This window comes from Scyliorhinus canicula, chromosome 16 (assembly GCF_902713615.1).
Source record: "Scyliorhinus canicula chromosome 16, sScyCan1.1, whole genome shotgun sequence".
NCBI lineage: Eukaryota > Metazoa > Chordata > Chondrichthyes > Carcharhiniformes > Scyliorhinidae > Scyliorhinus > Scyliorhinus canicula.
In genome coordinates this window covers 129179257-129200938 of record NC_052161.1, presented here as the reverse complement: position 1 = coordinate 129200938, position 21682 = coordinate 129179257, and the positions used below count along the sequence as shown (strand labels likewise).

Here is a 21682-nt window from a genome sequence, read left to right as displayed (position 1 = left end):
ATAAAGATATGGCATACCCTGAGTATGAATTTCAGGTTCACAAATTTGCTGGGGTACTCATACAGCAGTGTGGGGGTCATGTTAATGAAAATAATAATCAAGGCAGCAGAGTTAAAAACTCACCAGGGTAGTTTGAGAATTTGAATTCAGTTCAATACAGTAGAGAAGTTATATTAAACTTGCATCAAATCTCAGGTCGGCCACACTTGGGAATGGCTGTGTACAATTCTGGCTGCCATATTCTCAAAAGAATACGGAAGTACTGGAGAGGAAGGGCAAGAAAGATTTACATGACAATCCCAGGATTGTGAGGTAGTATCTATCAGGAGAGGATGAAAAGAGAAAAGAGAAGACAGAAGAGTGGCCGAATTAAGTTCTTTAAAATTCTGAAAGCTTTTAATAATGTACACACAAGAACATTTTTTTTGCACTGTGGGGCAAGCAGTTGAGACAACAGCAATATAAAATAGCCACTGTCCAATATCATTATTAAAACTAGCTTTATTAAGAACAGAACATGAACACACAATTACAAGCCCTCTGTAGCCTTATTACAATATACATTTACATGTGCCATCTGACCTGCGACCCCCAGGTCAGGTGATATCATGAAGTCCAGCATGTACCATAATATATGTAATACTGGAGTCCACTACCACAATCACCTTAATATCATGACAGTCACCCAGAAATCAAACGGAAAGCAAAATAAACTTCTTCACGGTGGTGAGAATGGGGAACTGGCTACCACAGGGTGTGGTTGAGACAAATAGTGGATATACCATAAGACCATAAGACCATAAGACATAGGAGTGGAAGTAAGGCCATTCGGCCCATCGAGTCCACTCCGCCATTCAATATACGTTTAAACTAAGGCTAGACAAGCATTTAAGGGAGAAGGGAATAGAGAGAGGAAACTTGAATAGAGCATAAACATCAACATGGACTGGTTGGGTGGTATATACCCTGTTACTTTGCTGTATATTTTCATTCTATATAAGTTTGCAAAAAAATCTGGAAATAAAAATCAATAAAAAAGACCATGAGTGACCATGAAGCTATCAGATAAAAACCCTTCAGGGCTTAAAGGAGCCTCCAACTTTTCCTGTTTCTCATCCCCCAGCACCAGAAACGCCAGAAATGTTGACATGTCCAACTCCCCCCCCACTAAGGGTCCTGACCTAAAACGATTATTATACAAAGCCTCAAATACAGCGTTAACTTTATCTGGGGTGGAAACCAAGCTACCACTCGCGTCCCTACCCTGAAAAATCCCCTGTGAGGATGCCTGCTGCCTCAGCTGATGAGTTAAGAGATGCCCCCCCCCCCCCCCCACCTCAAACACCCCAACTGTCTCACTGCCTTTCCTATAGACAACTGATCAAACTGTGCCTGCAGCGTCTTCCTGATGCCAGAATCTCCGGGTTGCGTCACACGAGTACCTGCAGTCTACCTCCAAGGTATCATCCACCAAACTCTGCCGTTCCACCCTTACCTCCCTCTCCATATGCACCTTATAAGATATCATTTGTGACACCCGGACACTGAATCAGTCCATGTCCAAATGCAGCAAAGGCTAGACAATATCCAGGCTTGGGCAAACATGTGGCAAGTAACATTCACACCACACAAGTGCCAGGCAATGACGATCTTCAACAAGAAAGGATCTAACCATCACCCCTTGAAATTCAATGGCATTACCATTGCTGACTCCCCTACTATTAACTGAAACTGGCCAGAAACTGAATTGGACTACTATACAAATACTGTGACTACCAGAACAGGTTAAAGGCTAGGAATCCTGCAGCAAGTAACTCACCTGCTGATTCCCCAAAACCTATCCACGATCTACAAGGCACAAGTCAGGAGTGTAATGGAATAATCTCCACTTGCCTGGATGAGTGCTGCTTTGACAACATTCAGGAAGTTTGGCACCATCCAGGACAAAGCAGCCCACTTGATTAACACTCCTTCCACAAACATTCAAGCCCTCCACGACCAATGAACAGTGGCAGCCGCGTGTACCATCTACAAAATGCACTGCAAGAACTCACCAAGGTTCCTTCGGCAGCATCTTCCAAATCCATGACCACTACCATCTAGAAGGGCAAGAGCAGCAGATACCTGGGTACACCACCATCAGGAGGTTCCCCTCCAAATCATTCACCATCCTGACTTGGAAATACATCACCATTTCTTCACTGTCGCTGGGTCAAAATCCTGGAACTCCCTCCCTAACAGACACCTCAGGGACTGCAGCGGTTCAAGAAGACAGTTCACCACCACCTTCTCAAGGGCAACTAGGATGGGCAACAAATACTGGTCTCTCCAGTGACGCCCACATCCCTTAAATGAATGAAAAACTAGTGGCCATGCAAGCCACTCAGTTGTAATTGGTTTCACCACTTCATCTGGGCAATGAGAGATGGGCAATAAGTGCCAGCCTTCCAGCAATGGTCACATTCCAAAAGGAATAAAAAACAATAAAACCTCTCATTTTCATAGAAATGGGGACAATCACATCCCTCATGCTGCTCATATTTAGCTGATGGATTTTCCGCAGCCCAGCGCCGATATCGCGTTCTAACCACGTATTGGCCGTCGGGAACCTCGGGTGGCGGCTGCGGACTCAGTCCGTGACCGCCCTGGTGAAGAGCGGGGGGGATCAAGTACCGGGGGGGGGGGGGGGGGGGGGGGGGCCTTATGGGCGGCCAGGCCAGCGATTGGGCGGGTAACATGGAACAGCACGGGTCCGATCATTGGGACCTTCTTTCCTCATCCAGGTCCGCCGGCTGAGTCCGCCATCACGTTCGCCGCAGCCACTTGAGGCCGCCACCGTGCATATGTACGGATTCGAAACCGGACGTACGGAGGGCCCGTATCTGCAGTTGAAGCTGCGAGAAGCACTCCGGGACCTTTCCAGCCCCTTCAGGGTAGGAGAATAGCTGCTAATATTTTTAAGGAATCTCCAGAGTAAAACCCCAGCATTTTTACACTGGCGTGGGGACATAGCCCCATTTTTGGAGAATCCAGCCCCCTATGGGGGACTTACATTGACTGTTAATGCAATAACCTTGACAAAGGCTCCACAAGCAGCAGTCAGCACGCTAAACCATTACAGAATTAGTCAAGGAGATACTGCTCAATGCCAGTTGACAGCTTACAACAAATAACGGATTTCAATCAGGTTACCAGGCTGCAAATTGCAGAATAAGTCACAAGGAAAAAGATCTTTTAGGGAAAGGGAGATAATGCTATTGATTTGATAGTGGGTCAGTCACGGTGGCAGGTTGGATGTGGTGTCAAGTGGGTCACTGACAGCACACTCCAAATATGTAAGATTTAATGTGCCCTACATTAATGATTGGTTTAGTTATAGCCTACTTTATGTTCGTGGCCAATCTTGCCTTATGTTAGTTTAGTTACAGTTCGTCTAACGTTACCGGTTGATTTAGTGTTCCTTGTACTGACATTAGCTTTACTGTTGCACCAAATCCTATTGTTACTTCTCCAGGAAAGACTGTTCTGCTGACCACTACTGAGTTCTTTTTGAATTCTGCTGCACGGTTGGGGTTTAATTCTCAGGAAATGGCTGCAGTCCTTGGGGGGTGGGGAGGGGGTAGTGTTAATCACTCCTCTTTTGTTTCACTGACTAAAGGAAATTGTTTCTGCTTAGGGGGCAATGGTGTTAATGTTATACTGGGGCTACTTCATTCCCAGGGCAAGCAGTGCCATGGCAACAGTGGGTGGCTCACTATAGGCTGAACAGACCTTCTCGTGGCCTGGACTCGCCCGGCTCAGATAATACTGGACTGGGCAAGGGTACAGGTAAAGTTTTTAACAGATGGAGGGACTGAATATAGGCCAGTTATATAGGCTGTTTGAAATGACTAGGGGTGATAGGATAGTTGTTCTGACTATAATGTCTTTGGCAAAGAATCAGCAGGTTATTCCTGTGTTTCTGTAGATAGAATCATAGAATTTACAGAATTTATATTCGGTCTATCGAGTCTGCACCGGCTCTTTGAAAGAGCACCCTACCCAAGCCCACACCCCCACCCTATCCCCACAACCCAGTTGCAATGTCAAACGGCTAGACCCCTTAACAAGCTCTTTTAAGGAGCTTAAGAGGCCTTTAATCGGCAGCAACTGTGTTTCCTGTTCCATTCCCCTTCCAGCTTTTTTAAATTTCAGAACTGTCCCAGGGGTGTTGAGCTCTGAAGATGACCTCTGGGACCACAATTCCTGCCAGCACTGGGTCCCAATCCCATGGCCCCTTGAACAAACTGTTGAGGCTGGGGGGGTCAACTGAAATTTTCAAAAAGTAGCTGAATTTGAAAGATTTTTGCTCAGGGTTAGAAAATCAAGGCAGGCAAATGGAGTTAAGACACAAGTCGGCCACAATCTAAATGAATGATGGAACAGGCTAGACGGTCTAAATGGCTGAGTTCTGTTCCTATTTTTATATTCCAATGACTAACAGCTCAGGGATGAAGATCACTGAGTTGATTGAAACAATCAAGTAACTGCATGGAATACTATCCATCTCTTACGATGGATGGGGAGTGGTTCAAAGTTTTCACCTTAGTTTAAAATTCTGAGTTGCAGTGTTCAGCAAATCCTCCCTCTTCCCCATACTCCCTAAGCCTTGGCAACATAAAACTGTTACAACAAAGGTACAAATCCCACACGTGAAATGGAACAGGCATGTTAAATGGCTACTCACCGTACTGACAACGAGGTCCTTGGAATCCCTCTGGGCAGTGACACAGCTGTGACGTCCCCTCAATGCACTTGCCACCATTAAAGCACACTCCATAACTACAAATAGCTGTAAGACACAGAGAGACCTCCAATTAGGCATAAAACAGCAAATGTGAACAACAGCCATTTCGCATGGAGTTGACCAAAGCAGCTTGGTTTCTGTCAATTACCTGGACATTTCCGTTACAATTTCCACACTTTGGTCACAAATTCAAGATCAGTTTCACTCCGCAATGCTTTATCACACTCTGTTGTCACTCTGCTTCATCTCCACTTTAACCCCTCCCCAGCTGCATTCTTAATTGACCCTGGTGTCTGAGCGTGCTGTCTTCCCACCTGACAGAACTCTCTCATCGCCTCTTCACCTCAGCCTTGACTTCTGTTAGTTTCCTTTCTTGTCCCCCTCCATTTACCATGCAGACTAGTTTCCCCCTCATCCAACCCTAGACCAGATATGCAGTTAACCACCATTTGGCAGTAAATATCTATTGCTGCACATCGCTCCTTGTACCTGCAACACCAGACGAATTGCAGCTTTTAGCTTTTTTCAACAGACTTTCACTCACTGAGTAACTTGGGCGAAGGAGCAATATGCACAATATTCCTCAAATGTAATGGGCCATAATCCAATGCGACCCAAGTGGTCAAGCCCCACAATGCACCACCAGGGCTAATCACTAAAACCCATAATCCAACACCATTGTTCAGGACATAATCAAGGTTGGAAAGAATAGAAAAGATAAACTAAATGACATATCAGGGGTGAAATTCTCCGTCCCCCAGCAGGGTCGGAGAATCGCCTGGGGCCGCCGCAAATCCCGCCCCCGCCGTGGCAGAGATTCTCCGCCACCCGGGAAGTGGTGGGGGCGGGAATCACGCCACTCCGATCGGCGAGGCCCCGGCGGCGATTCTCCGGCCCGGATGGGCCGAAGTCCTGCCGCTGTGAGGCCTCTCCCGCTGCCGAGGTTTGAACCACCTCTGGTGACGGCAGGATCGGCGCCGCGACCGGGCCCCCGGGGTCCTGGGGGGGGCGCGGGGCGATCGGACCCCGGGGGGTGCCCCCGCGGTGGCCAGGCCCGCTATCGGGGCCCCCCGCTCAGACTCCGGGCCAGTGCCCTGGGTGCACTCTTTCTCTTCCGCGGCTGCCACGGCCTCCGCCATGGCGGAAGCGGAAGAGAAACCCACATCGCGCATGCGCCGACCGGCGAAAGCCTTTCGGCCAGACCCGCTGCCGGGTGGCGGGCCGGAAAGGCCGCTGGCGACGGTTTTTTGCGCCAGTCTTCTGGTGCCAACCGCTCCGGCGCAGGGCTAGCCCCCAAAGGTGCGGAGAATTCCCCACCTTTGGGTAGGCCCGACCCCGGAGTGGTTGGCGCCACTCCCCTACGCCGGGACCCCCCGTCACGCCGGGTAGGGGAGAATCCCGCCCCAGGTTTTTATGGTACGTTGAGAAGTTTCTGATGAAAGAAGGAATTAGAAGTGTTTATCAATTATTTATATTTGCCCAGTGATTCAGTGAGGTTAACCATGTACCTTTTGGAATCTGCTCAATTGATTTAGTGAATTGGGGAAACATTTCCTCAGGTTTTTCCTGAAATTGGTCACATGGTTTTCTTCAATCTCTTTTTTATGTCTCCACCCCCAGAAGTTTGCATTTCTAGCAGATGGGGAAGGCTGTGCAGGAGGCAGTCATAACATCTTGTAAGGAAATGGTTCATCTCTGGGTTAATGTTTAATTTTTGGGGCAGCATGGTGGCGCAATGGCTAGCATTGCTGCCTCACTGCGCCGAGGTCCCAGGTTCAATCCCAGCTCTGGGTCACTGTCCGTGTGGAGTTTGCACATTCTCCCCGTGTTTGCGCAGGTGTTGCCCCCACAACCCAAAGCTGTGCAGGCTAGGTGGAATGGCCATGCTAAATTGCCCCTGAATTGGAAAAAATGAATTGGGTACTCTAAATTTTTTTTTTAACTTTCAGTTTTACAAAACAACACACCTCATATTCATATAGCACCTTGACTATAATAAAACATCTTAAGGTGCTTCACAGGAGTGTTATAAAGAAAACGTTAGACTGTTAGCAAAACTTAGCTAGTAAAAGAGATTCCAGTCAGGCAGTCTTTTATATGATAATTGTAGGCCACCAAACTGTCTGTGTTGGCTCAGCCTTGAAAAAGCAAAATTTATGGGAGTTATTCTTGTTAAAAATGAAGTCCAGCTAATTGAATGAGGTAATACCGCCTGCTCCCGCTGTTAAGGTAGGTGGTTTGTTCCACGCCGGCGGGAGAGGGTTGACAGCGGCGGGACTTCAGCCCATCGCGGGCCGGAGAATCGCCGGGGGCGGCCCGCCCACCGGTGCAGCGCGATTCCCGCCCCTGCTGAATCTCTGGTGGCGGAGAATTCGGGACACGGTGGGGGCGGGATTGACGCCGGTCCCCGGCGATTCTCCGACCCGGTGGGGGGGGTCGGAGAATCCCGCCCATGGTGGGTTCTTACATTGCCAGAGTGAGAGAAAAGGTAGAACGGGCGTTGTGTTATAATTGGTTCTTCAGAATATGACAAGCCTTGGGCCAGCTGACCCCATTGAGCTTGAAATGCTGTAAGTTCTGAAGAAACAGCATCAATTCTCTAACAGTCTTAGAGACAGTGCAAACATGGAGGGAGGTGGCAATGCCCTCCATACATCCGTTCTCATGTACAAGTTGGCTGCACCAAGCTTGGCTTTCATAAGCTCACAGACTGTAGATGCTAAAAGGAAGAATGACACAGATGAGGAGCTCAAAAATCATGAAACCCTGGGAAAGTATACACTTGCGTGGGAGTGAGTCTTGATTTTAACACAGCAATAATGTAGTGAGGAAGAAAAACAGTTTCCACTGGCGGAAGTGTCAATAACCAGAGGACACAAGGTGGCACAGTGGCACGATGGTTTCAGAGTGCCAGGGATCTAGGTTTGATTCTGGACCTGAGTGACTGTGTGGAGTTTGCATGTTCTCCCCGTGTCTGCGTGGGTTTCCTCCGGTTGGTAGGCTATGGAATGCACTGCCTGAAGGAATAGTAGAAGGAGACTGGCTAGTAACTTTCAAATGGTAACTGGGATATAACTAGAAAAGGAAAATTATCACTGGGCTACGAGGCAAGAACAGTGGAATGGGACTAATTTGAGAGCTCTTTTAAAGTGCTGCCACTGGAACAATGGGCTAAATAGCCTTCGCTGTGCTGTATGTATCTATGTGGAGAACACGTGGAAGTACAACTAGAAAGAACAAAGGGAAAAGTTAGTCAGGCTGGCTACCATAGTGTTGGAGGCTTAAAGTGAAAGAGAGGCGTCACCTATTGGACGATAATCTTAGTCTTACATTTGCCCAGTACAAGAGTAACTTTGGAAAATCTTCCTCAAGGTCAGCACCTTCCTACCTGCCATTTTAGTGGGAAAAAAAGTCTATATAAACAGTATGTTTCCAATTATAGACCAATCTGCGTTGGCCAAAACATCTTCAATCATATCAAAGACTGCTCGTATTTTTCTCACTTCAGAACTCTTGTGCCCTCACTGCATTCATCTGATTGAATCACCGTCAGTAAATCATTTGGTGGAACTTTGGCTGTTCTTAGCTGCTGCCCCTCTCTGTCTCCATACTATAATGTCAATCACTTGGCTGTTCTTAGCTGCTGCCCCTCTCTGTCTCCATACTATAATGTCAATCACTTGGCTGTTCTTAGCTGCTGCCCCTCTCTCTGTCTCCATACTATAATGTCAATCACTTGGCTGTTCTTAGCTGCTGCCCCTCTCTGTCTCCATACTATAATGTCAATCACTTGGCTGTTCTTAGCTGCTGCCCCTCTCTGTCTCCATACTATAATGTCAATCACTTGGCTGTTCTTAGCTGCTGCCCCTCTCTGTCTCCATACTATAATGTCAATCACTTGGCTGTTCTTAGCTGCTGCCCCTCTCTGTCTCCATACTATAATGTCAATCACTTGGCTGTTCTTAGCTGCTGCCCCTCTCTGTCTCCATACTATAATGTCAATCACTTGGCTGTTCTTAGCTGCTGCCCCTCTCTGTCTCCATACTATAATGTCAATCACTTGGCTGTGTTTGGCACAGTTTCTGGCCTAGTCTTACTTTCCAATAAAACATACAATTTCAATTGAAATAGCAGCACATGGTAAGGCAAAGTAAAATGATATACTGTCAATGGCTACTCCAAACCTCTGGCTTAGAAAACATTAAGGCCAAGACATTATTTCTACAAAGAGAACAGAAGTTGAATTCCACTTTGACACGACGGTTGGTTTTAATTTGATGGTAATAACTTTCTTTTTGTAAATTTAGAGTAGCCAATTATTTTTTTCCCCAATTAAGGGGCAATTTAGTGTAGACAATCCACCTAACCTGTACATCATTGGGTTGTGGGGGTGAAACCCACGCAGACACGGGGAGAATGTTACTTGAGGGTAATAACTGCACCTCTGAGCCAAAGGAGTATAATCATCCCATCAATCACTCCCAGGACAATTATAGCACAGGTTAGATACAGGATAATGCTTCAACCACAATGTACCATCAAGCTCTCTCGCCGCAAGTACAGCACAGGTTGGATACAAACTTAAGTTTGCTCTACATTGTTCTATCAAACACTTTGTGCAGAGATATAGCATGGGTTGGACAGCATGATGCTCCCTCTACACTGTCCCATGAAATCCTCCCAGGACTGATGTTAGGGGAGCGATTCTCCGAAATGGAGAAGAAGTGTTTGCGCCGTTGTGAGCGCCGTCGCGTTTCACCACGGCGCGAAACGGGCACGGGGATGACCGATTCTGTCCCCCACAGGGGGCCAGAACGGCGCTGTAGCGGTTCACACTGCGCCAACCTGTGCATGCGCAGGGGACTTCTTCAGCGCGCCGGCCCCGACTCAACATGGCTTCGGTGTTCAGGGGCCGGTCGCGCAGGAAAGTAGGCCCGGGGGGGGGGGGGGGGGGGGGGGGCCACCCGCCGATCAGTGGTCCCCATCAGAGGCCCCCACCCCCCCCCCCCCCCCCCCCCCGGTGAAGGATCGCTTTTCCCCGCCCCACAGGCCGCCCCCCGACCAGTCACGCAGAGTTCCCGCCGGCAGCAACCAGGGGTGAACAGCTGCAGCAGGACTTTTCCCTATCCGCGTAGCCACTCGGCCCATCCGGACCGGAGAATCGGCGGCCCCACATATTCCAGCGGCGCTTTAAACTCACCAGCGCAAATGGCGACAATTCTCCGCACCTCGGAGAATCGCGCGCCGCCGTCGGGGAGTCGTGGCGCGGTGATTCTCCGGCCCGACGCGGGGCTCGGAGAATCGCCCCCGTAGAGTCAGTATGAGTCAGATACAGAGTAAAACTCCCTTTGCATTATCCCATTCTGGTTCCAACGGTAATATCCCTACATCTGCCTGAACTGACATCATCCAACTCAGTCCAGGGATCAAAGCCAAGGTCTCCTCGATCTGCATTGCTACTACATTAATAAGGTTTCTAAACTTCACAGCAACCTGTTGCATTTTCATTGGTATTTTCAGCCTGCTCTCTAATAAAGGCAAGGGATAATTTTATAACCTTGAGCTCCAGGCAGGTTAGGCCCCTTCTGGCAGCATAGAGTCGGAAAGTTCTCCCAAATCGTGTTCCAATGATGGCATAACTAGGAGGCTGCTCAATTTTCTCATCAAGACAGGTAGCATGCAGCTCATTATCAATCATTGTCCGGCTGTAAAGAATTGGCCCAAATTTCAAAGGCATGTCAATGTACAAGACACATTCCTGAATGAGATGGCAGTCATGCTGTTATCTGAAGCAGATGGTAATCAGTCAGTTGCCATCTTCATGTGGCAACCAAGCCTCCAAGTAGAAATAAATCAATTTTTATACCGCGCATTAAGGTCGCTCATTTGCCCTACATATTTCAACTGGACAGGTATATTGCATAGGCTCACCATATGCCTTGTACAATGGTGGGATATAAGCACACACATAAATAGACATGCAAACACACACACAAATGCGTATGCATGCGCACGTGCACACAAGCACAAATTTAGGCCAAGATTTACCGGACTCCCCCCCCGGTTTTCCAGTGGTGGAGGTGGCCCATCATTGGCTAGCAACAAGACAAGGCAATAGTATTTTCAGTGACTCGCCAGCCATGCCAATGGTGGGCTACCTCCACCGCCAGATAATCCGCCATGGGGAGGGGGGGCTAAATCCCAGCCATAGTCCTGCTCAGACATGTACACACGTAGACAAAAGAGCACAGCCTAACAATGCTTAAACCGTTTTAAATTTAAAAGTAAATTGCATAGGTTTGACATGTATTCTTTTGAGTATAGAAGGTAGAAAGGTGTAAAATGTCATAAGAATTCCATTGGGGAAGTAGGGAAAACTATTTATTTTCAGAAAAGATTCAAGATATAGGGAATGTAATCTTAAAATCAGAGCTATGCCATTCAGGAACAAAATCAGGAAGCACTTTGTTCACACAAAGGGCAGCTAAAAGGGTGTGGGCGACACTAGGTTCGATTCCCACTTGGGTCACTGTCTGTGCAGAGTCTGCACGTTCTCCCCGTATCTGCGTGAGTTTCCTCTGGGTGCTCAGGTTTCCTCCCACAAGTGCCGAAAGACGTGATGTTAGGTAAATTGGGCATTCTGAATTCTCCCTCCGTGTACCCGAGCAGGCGCCGGAATGTGGCAACAAGGGGTTTTTCACAGTAACTTCATTGCATTGTTGATGTTAGCCTACTTGTGACAATAATAAAGATTATTATTATGGATTTGGGAAAATTGATGTTATCAAGACTGGGATAAGATTTTATTGGCTGACGCATCCAGGGATTCGGAGGAAATAAAAGTGTAAATGGAGTTGTGGGGCAGAACAAACTCCACAATTTCCCTGAATGGTGGTCCAGGCTTGAGAGGCTGAATAGGCTCCTCCAGTTACTAATCTCGCTATGCTTATTGTAGCTGTGAATCCCACAGTCCCAGAGGGCCCCTTGCATAAGAGGGCCCCAGCAGAGCTCAAGCTGACTGGGCCACTTGATTAAAACATATTGGAAAATTAAACTGGGCTTCATCATAGGCACAAGCACAGGGGAAGGAATGTGTCTCACCAAATATATTTTGACATGGGTTAATATTCCTCATCCCTGCTCTTCAAGAAGCAAAACACTGCAGCTGCCAGAAACCTGAAACAAAACCCAGAAAATGCTCAACTGGTCAGATAGTTTATATGGAGAAAACAGACAAGTTAGCGCTTCATCCAAAGCTCTTCAAAACATCTGACAGCACCAGCAGGGATCTGCTACCCATACAGCTGTTCAAACCCAATGTTACTGCTTGTACTACTCGACACAACTGTAATTTAGAATAGAAAGCTTGCAGATCAGTATCTGCTATAAACAACTGAACACGTCTCTTGTGCTATATCCGGATATATAGAATCATGGTGGAAACTTTCGTCTGCTATCCTTAGCCCTGCCTGCCCCTTTCCCTGCCCTACCCCTGCCACAGAGGACCTGCTCCCACCCAGCTAATGAAAATGAAAGACATGTCAGTAAAATCCAAACAGAAACACTTCATGCACCAAACGTGAAAGAATGAAACCTTATTTAATGTACAAATCTCAACGTCCTCTTTCTGGTATTTGCTGATCTGACATTCCGCAAACAGGAGAACTCTCATCAATCACGCAACAAACAAATATCCATTCGGCGTCCACAACTCTGGAGCCAACTATTGTCTGTATCAAACACTGGCTGTGGGTTAAAAGTCACTGCAACGTGGCTTAGAAAACAACAGATTTAACATCCGAGGTCTGTGCGTACATTCACTGTTGAAGTCCTTAAGGATAATAACTAAAAACTTCAACAACAAAGGGACACAGTAAACCCTCCTGGTTCCAGCTCAATGGGCAGCATTCTCGCCTCTGAGTCAGAAGGTTGTGGGTGAAAGTCACATTCAACAGATTTGAGCACATTATCTGATCCGGTACTGAGGGAGTGCTGCATTGTTAGAGGTGCCATCAATCAGGTGAGATCTTCATCTGAGGTTTTGTCTGCCCTCACAGACCCAATAAACCATCTGCAGCATTACTCAAAGTAGAGCAGGGGTCCTCTTCAATGTCCTGGCCAATGTTTTATTTCTAAATCAACATAACTATAAACAGATCATGCAGCTATCATCTCATTGCTGATTCTGGGAGCTACTGTGTACAAAATGATTCTTACTTTTCTTACCCTCTGACAGGGACTATGCTTCAAAGGTCCAAATGACCAAATAATGAGATGTTGGCTGAGGGATAAATAATTGCCAGGACACGGAGGAGGAATCCCCTTCCCTTCTTCAAAATGGTACGATTGAATCTTTTACATCTACCTGAGAGGGCAGATTTAACATTTCATCCAAAATGTAATTCCTCGAAAGGTGCAGCACTCTTTCGGTACAGCACTGAGTGAGCTGGATCATGTACTTAAGACTTTGGAGCAGTTTGTGAACCCTCGATCTTCTGACTCAGAAATGTGATCGTGCTATTGACAAGAGCCACAGCTGACAGAGGCAATGTCTGTGAAGGTCAGTGTGTTCCTTAAGCAAACTCCAGGTTGATTTGGCAATGTTGAGAATTTTCCTCATACTGGTTTGATTTTATATGTTATGCAACAGTGGTGTTATCACGGGCAGCACATGTCCCAAATGGCAGAGCTAGACTTACCTGGGGAGACAGGACAAAGACAAGCTAGTGAGGCCTTGATATCCAGAGAAAAGTGATAACTGATAGAGGGAGGGCAAGGCCTTGGCTAGAGACTGCGATCTAAGGGATTTCCCCTGATATATGATTAGGATTAATCTGCCATTTAAAATGTATTTTCCCACTTGCTTGGCTACAGAACTGAATGTCAGAAGTGTTTGCCCAGAGTGCAAAATTTTCAGGAACAGAGGTACCTTTGTTGTCAGAGGATGTCACTCAGCAGGGCCGTGGGGCATTTGCGTGCTCTGGTATGTGACTGTAATCAATTGGATTTATGGCTAGTTTAATGAATTGTACCCTTGGGTTCAATACAGCTGGACAGATTTACTGCAGTGGGCTTAATATAATGGGCATCGAGTGCAGCTTGGGCTCGAAGCAGTAAGGAGATCGGGACTATACCAGCATTAGACTGTTGAAGAGAGAGATTTGTTGAGAATTTGTTTAATTTGTTTCCTTTCCACACTCTCTATTCTGTTGTTCTGCATCCCACCCTACCCTCTCCCCGAGGCGCTGGCTAGTGCAGCAGCACAATCCAGGAACCCCCCCCCCCCCCCCCCCCCCGGCACCTCAACCTCAAGCACTCAGTCCTCCTAATGGTCTGCAACTCACCAATTCCATAATTTACCATGATGGGTACTTAAACCCATTCTATTATACTCATGTGGTCCCACAACCGCTAGGCTCCTGTTGCTATGGTGAGTGCAACAAACCTGCCTGCCCGCACTTGTCATCCATGCACTTTCCAGCAGCGGTCGTGACATGGCACAGGACGTCTGTATGGTTTATGTGGTTACTCTCGCCCAAGGGCACCGTAAAAGCCAATTCTGTCTTGGCCTCAGATAGATTGGCACAGGCTGAGGTCTGGGATGATCTTGGGGTTTGTGTGGTTCACTAGTTCATACATACACTGAGTTACAGAAGGTCTTGAGGTTGAAGGGGGGCGGGGGGGGGGGACCCAGCAATTTGCTCTTGGCCTCCACCAAGGTGATAACACACTGTGTACATTTCCCCAGCCCAGCAAGAGGCAGTGGTTAGATTCACCCATCCCTCTCAGGGTTACAGTTTGGGAGGGATGAAAGGAGTTTGCTCTTGCTCCATCGTGGATTCACTTTTTCTTTTGGCATTTGAGCCCCACATTAACTTTTCAGCACCAAATAAAACATTAAAATATATATTTTTAAAGGTTCATGCAACGGCAGCTGCAAATTAAGGAATTTACTTTGGTTTCTCTGCGTTGGTTTGAATCCACTCTGCAATTTTAATGATAGAAATGTTTGGGAAATCAGTTTCCCAGATGTAGATTGACAGGAAACATATGTGTTTGCAAATCTTCTAAGGACACTGAAATACACAAAAGGAGAACCAGGGATGCTTAAAATTCCACACCTCCACAATCTGTGTTCTGAGACATCTCTGACGTATGTTCCTATAAACCCTTTATGCTACAGCTTTAATGAATTACAGAGTGGCTACAGGTTGCTTTGCTCACTAATAAAGTGACATTTTCCATTGTTATTGCTGCACTGTTGTGATGAGGCCTGGTGCTGTAGTGAATGCTAATCGGTAAGGCGCAAAGTCTGGAATGTGAGGGGGCCTTGTGTCCCGCAGTGGTATTTCTTCTCTGTTTTTAAAGTGGTTTCTGGATGAACACTATGTTCTCCGAGGTGGCATGTGTCAGTGCTGGGAAATAGAACACTTTGCTATTTGCTATTAATGGTCAGTTTCAACATCAAAGGTTGCTGGGGCGGTGATGGAATGGGGTTAGAACTGGAGACTATATAGCTCTGCTGGGTCAGCAATGGCATGGGTTAGAACCGGAATACAGCACTGCTCGGTTAGGGATGGAATGGACTAAACTCACAGTTATGGGTTGGCTCCCCAAACCAGCTAACGATCTAAAACAACCTTCTCTTCATCACCGAAACCTTGATGGTTATCCTCACTGCACTTTCTTTAACCCTTGCTGTACGCCAATCAACTGTGAAACACGAGTGCCAAACATTCCCCACAAATAATCCAAATGTGGGCAGCACAATAGCACAGTGGTTAGCACCGTTGCTTTACAGCTCCAGCTCCAGATTCGATTCCCGGCTTGGCTCCCTGTCTGTGCGGAGTCTGCATGTTCTCCCTGTGTTTGCGTGGGTTTCCTCCGGGTGCTCCGGTTTCCTCCCACAAGTCCCGAAAGACATGCTTTGTTAGGTGAATTGGACATTCTGAATTCTCCCTCCGTGTACCCAAGCAGGCGCCGGAATGTGGCGACTAGGGGATTTTCACAGTAACTTCATTGCAGTGTTAATGTAAGCCTACTTGTGACAACAAAGATTATTATTAACTGGCAGCAAAACCTCACAGCAGCACAAGAAAGCTCTCATTTCAGAGCTGCAGAATCAGCAAGTCAGAGTAAGCAAATTCCAAAGAAATTTGAGAAAATGACATCGGAGTAAATGCACAGGTGGAGGGAGCCACATCACAACGAGGGATGGCAGGGGTATATGACGGGTAAATATTTAATTTAACTAAACTGGAACTTGACCAGAACAAGTAAACAAGTCTGAAATGTATTTCTGGTAAGTTTATTTGGTAGTCCAGAATGCATGACAGGGGCAGCACGGTGGCGCAGTGGTTATTATTGCTGCCTCACGGCACCAAGGTCCCTGGTTCGATCCTGGCTCTGGGTCACTGTCTGTGTGGAGTTTGCACATTCTCCCCATGTCTGCGTGGGTTTCGCCCCCACAACCCAAAGATATGCAGAGTAGGTGGATTGGCCACACTAAATTGCCGCTTAATTGGAAAAAATTAATTGGGTACTCTAAATTTATTTTAAAAATAGAATGCATGACAGGGCACCTCTATCCCATCGAATGCACATTCATACATAGAAACATGAAATGAAAATCGCTTATTGTCAATGTGAGGGGGCACATTGGAAGTTACTTTGAAAAGCCAAATTCCGGCGCCTGTTCGGGGAGGCTGATACGGGAATCAAACCGTGCTGTTGGCCTGCCTTGGTCTGCTTTCAAAGCCAGCGATTTAGCCCCGTGCTAAACCAGGCCCTGCATAGATAGAAATAGAAGCAGGAGGAGGCCATTTGGCCTTTCGAACCTGCTCCGCCATTCATTATGGTCATGGCTGATCATCACGTTCAATACCCTGATCCCACCTTCCCCCCATATCCTTTGGTCCCAAGAGCTATATCTAACTCCTTCTTGGAATTACACAAGGTTTTTGCCTCAATCACTTTTTGTAGTAGTTAATTCCAGAGTCACCACTCTCTGGGTGAAGAACTTTTTCCTCATCTCAGTCCTAAAAGAACAAAGAACAAAGAAAATTACAGCACAGGAACAGGCCCTTCGGCCCTCCCAGCCTTCGCTGATCCAAATCCTTTATCTAAACCTGTTGCCTATTTTCCAAGGTCTACTTCTCTCTGTTCCCCACCCGTTCATATATCTGTCCAGATGCATCTTAAATGATGCTATCGTGCCCGCCTCTACCACCTCCGCTGGCAAAGCATTCCAGGCACCCACCACCCTCTGCGTAAAAAAACTTTCCACACACATCTCCCTTAAACTTTCCCCCTCTCACCTTGAAATCGTGACCCCTTGTAATTGACACCCCCACTCTTGGAAAAAGCTTGTTGCTATCCACCCTGTCCATACCTCTCATAATTTTGTAGACCTCAATCAGGTCTCCCCTCAACCTCCGTCTTTCCAACGAAAACAATCCTAATCTACTCGACCTTTCTTCATAGCTAGCACCCTCCATACCAGGCAACATCCTGGTGAACCTCCTCTGCACCCTCTCTAAAGCATCCTTTACCTCTTATCCTCAAACTATGATCCCTAGTTCTGGTCTTCCCCACCAATGGGAACATTCTTTCTGAATCTACCCTGTCTAATCCTGTTAGAATTTCATAAGTTTCTATGAGATCCTCCCTCACTCTTCTAAACTCCAATGAACATAATCCTAACCGAATTAGTCTCTCCTCATATGACAGTCCTGCCATCCCAGGCATCAGTCTGGTAAACCTTCGCGGCACTCCCTCCTTAGCAAGATCATCCTTCCTCAGATAAGGACACCAACACTGCACACAATGCTTCAGGCATGGCCTCAGCAATGCTCGATACAATTGTAGTAAAACATGCCTATTCCCATGTTAAAATCCTCTCGCTATGAAGGCCAACATACCATTTGCTGCCTTTACTGCCTGCTGTACCTGTGCGCTTACTTTCAGCAACTGATGCATGAGGACACCAAGGTCTCGCTGAATATCCACCTCTCTCCATTTACTCCCATTCAAATAATAATCTGCCTTCCTATTTTTGCTACTGAAGCAGATAATCAAACATTTATCCATGTTATACTGCATCTGCCATGCATATGCCCACTCACTCAGCCTGTCCAAATCCCGCTGAAGAATCTCTGCATCCTCCTCACAGTTCGGTGTCATGTGGAAACTCCGGGATCCTTCCCGTGTCCTGGGCTGTGACAGGTGCAGCTCATCATCAGCTGGAGGAGCTCAAGCCCCAGATTTTGGAGCGTGAACAGCATTTAGCATCACTGTTGTGCATACTGGAAGACTCCCCTTCCAGTGAGAGATTCCTGACCCACAGTGAGAGGTGCCTGACCCACAGTGAGAGATTCCTGACCCACAGTGAGAGGTACCTGACCCACAATGAGAGATACCTGACCTAGAGAGGTACCTGACGCACAGTGAGAGATACCTGACCCACAGTGAGAGATCCCTGGCCCACAGTGAGAGATACCTGAACCACAGAGAGAGGTACCTGACCCACAGTGAGAGATACCTGACCCACAGTGAGAGATCCCTGACCCACAGTGAGAGGTACCTGACCCACAGTGAGAGATACCTGACCCACGGTGAGAGATCCCTGGCCCACAGTGAGAGATACCTGAACCACAGTGAGTGATACCTGACCCACAGAGAGAGGTACCTGACCCACAGTGAGAGATACCTGACCCACAGTGAGAGATACCTGACCCACAGTGAGAGATCCCTGGCCCACAGTGAGAGATATCTGACCCACAGAGAGGTACCTGACCCACAGTGAGAGGTACCTGACGCACAGTGAGAGATACCTGACCCACAATGAGAGATCCCTGACCTACAGTGAGAGGTACCTGACGCACAGTGAGAGATACCTGACCCACAATGAGAGATCCCTGACCCACAGTGAGAGATTCCTGACCCACAGTGAGAGGTATCTGACCCACAGTGAGAGATCCCTGGCCCACAGTGAGAGATACCTGACCTAGAGAGGTACCTGACCCACAGTGAGAGATCCCTGACCCACAGTGAGAGATCCCTGACCCACAGTGAGAGATACCTGACCCACAGAGAGAGTTACCTGACCCACAGTGAGAGGTACCTGACGCACAGCGGAGGTAGTTTTTGCAGTTCTACGGTCTTATTTGACATGAAACATTAACTCTTTTTTTCTTTCCATAAATGCTGCTAAATCTGCTGAGTATATTCAGCACTTTCTGTTTTTATTACCAATGACAGTTACCTGGCGCACAGTGAGAACTGCCTGCACCATTAAAACAGACCACTGAGTGATACACCTAGGTGGAGTTCCTGGGTTACGGGGATAGGCAGGAGACGTGTGTTTAAGTAGGGTGCACTTTCCAAGGGCCGGTGCAGGCTCGATGGGCCAAATGGCCTCCTTCTGCACTGTAAATTCTATGATTCTTTGATTAGAGGCCTACAGCCTGCTGGATGTGTAGATTGACATATCACAGTCATGTGATTTATAATTTTCTAACCTGTGCCTCCAACAGGCTAAGTACTCTGCCACAGGCAAGATGGCATCAACAGTCTGAAAGGATTAAAACTCACCATGCAAATATCAATACAGACATGGTGTTAAAATGCTTCATGTGAAATTCTTTTCTTTGATATTTTAAGAAGGGATGTAACTCATCGTACCAGCTCATAACGTAGTTTAGTCAGCACCAGGGTCTTATTCTAAGATCAGAGGAATTTCCCACTCTTTCATTCTTTAAATGATCACGTCAATTTGTGAGAAGGTAAATTTGACAGCACGCAGGATAGGAAGGGCAACGTAAAGCATGAATGTAACTTTTTCAGTTCTAGTTTTTACATCCTGTAACCTCAGTGCCATGTGTGGCTTGCATGCTTGGTGTGATGTGATAGGACAAACTCACAGCTGTTTGGAGCTCAGGGTACTATGACAGATGCTGGCCATGATCTTTGTTGTGGGAAACTGCTAGTTGAATATATTCAAGGACTGAGCATTCACCGCTCTCTGTGGGTAGAGAATTCCAAAGGTTCACAATCCTTTGTGTGGAGAAATTTCTCCTCATTGCAGCCCTAAATGGCTGACTCCTGATTCGGAGACTCTGATCCCATGTTCCATTTTCCCCAACCAAGGGAAATATTTCCTCTGCATGTATTATATAATGTATATAATGTAACATACATTGATCCTACTACAATACACATCACACATATACATGGCTTGTGTTATTGTCTACAGAACCTCTTACAGACCTGCGTAAAACAGCAGGGACAGGATTTTGGTACAGATTCTTCAAGCTTTAAAACCCAAACAAAATTAAATGGAAATATATCTCCATTTTGCTATTCTCGTTGTAACAAACATTATTTCTTCTCTATCTGCAACAAACACGGGTAAAATGTATTCATTTTAGCAAAAGATCTGTTGAGGACCAATCAATGTTTATTTTATTCATGAGCTGATTTTCCCGCTACCATTGAGGCAAATTGTTTGCACATTGCGTTCTCCTGTTTTTCTCCACAATTACTGTTGCTAATGTGGGAAAGAGAAACAAGGGAGCATGTTTGTTCAGCCCTTTTCACATGGTCTAAGGTACTTTACTTGGCACTCAGTTACTTTTCTTTGTTTTTGTTAAGGTAAAGATATCAGCCAATCTGCGCACAGTAAGATCCTTCAAGCAGCAATGAGACAGCTAACCAGATAATCCAGTTTTGGTGCAGGGATATGGTCGTGTCGTCAGCAAACTTGGAGATGGGGTTGGAACCAAATTTTGCCACGCAGTCGTGTGTGTATAGGGAATATAATAGGACTATCGTGGAGAAGGTGTTGTTTATTCTTACTGATTGTGGTTTATGGGTCAGAAAGTCGAGGATCCAGTTGCAGAGTGAGGATCCATAGAGGGTCGGACCTCGAACAACGATGAGTCAGAATACAGGAGGGAGATAGAGTACAGGAGGGAGTCGAGTGGAGCACTAATGTCCACCAATGTCTCAGTAAATTTGGATTTTGTGCTCTTCCCAGGTGCTCGCTTTAATCTGTCTTGCCCACTGCAGGATTCTCTCATGATACTGATATCGGTGCAGCTTCGCAATGAACTCCCTCGGCTGCTCCCCAGCCTTGGGTTTCGGCCTAAGCGGCCTGTGCGCACTGTCGAGCTCTGAGGTGTTGGGGAAGCTGTCTCTCCCGATTGGGTTGCCGAGCATTTGGGCGACATAGCCCGTCAGGTGTCTGCCCTCGATGCCTTCTGGCAGGCCCACAATCTGTCATCGGGACCTGTTCTTGTCCTCGACCTTCCCCTTTAAGTTCTCTTGGGCAGCCACCAACCTTTTAACTTCTGCTTCCAGGGCGATGATCCTGTCGCTATTGTCCAATGAGGCCTTCTCCAGGTCGTGGGTTGTCCTCTCCTGTGCCTCCGCTTTCTTCCCAGCTCCTCGATTGTCTTTTGCACGGTGACCATTGCCCCTGTCACCTCCACCTTGACCGCCTCCTGGACTTAGATCCTGATTGCCCCTTTCATGAGGAAGGTCTTCCATCCGTCTCCAGCTGGTTGGGGGGGGGGGGGGGGGGGGGGTGTGTGCCTGATGCTCGGGTCGATGGTCTCCCTCTCTCTCAGGTGTCCACGGCCACTTTGCCTCGTGGGTCCGCCTGCTGCTCATGGCCTTTTCCACCACTTCTGGCGTCCCTTCGACTCCTCAAGCTCCTGTTTGCTGGCATTTTTATGCGGTTGCTTCCTTCTCGCCGTCGAGGTAAATTTTCCTTTGAATTTTCAGGCAATGTTCGCCTAAAAGTGCGCATTTGGTTCTGGTCTGGAGGAGAGCCACCTGATGTACATCCGCTCAGAACATCACCCTCAACGGACGTCTACTGCTTTTGAAAGTTAA

General features: G+C 47.2%; 1 protein-coding gene across 1 annotated transcript in view; it reads right to left on the bottom strand.

Moving 5' to 3' along the window:
• Positions 1-21682, bottom strand: part of LOC119979502 (multiple epidermal growth factor-like domains protein 6) — a 451484-nt gene that overhangs the window by 383352 nt on the left and 46450 nt on the right. The window contains exon 4 of the mRNA XM_038821813.1: positions 4727-4831. Within this exon, the coding sequence (XP_038677741.1) occupies positions 4727-4831 (105 nt within the window). The remainder of the gene's footprint in view (positions 1-4726; positions 4832-21682) is intronic.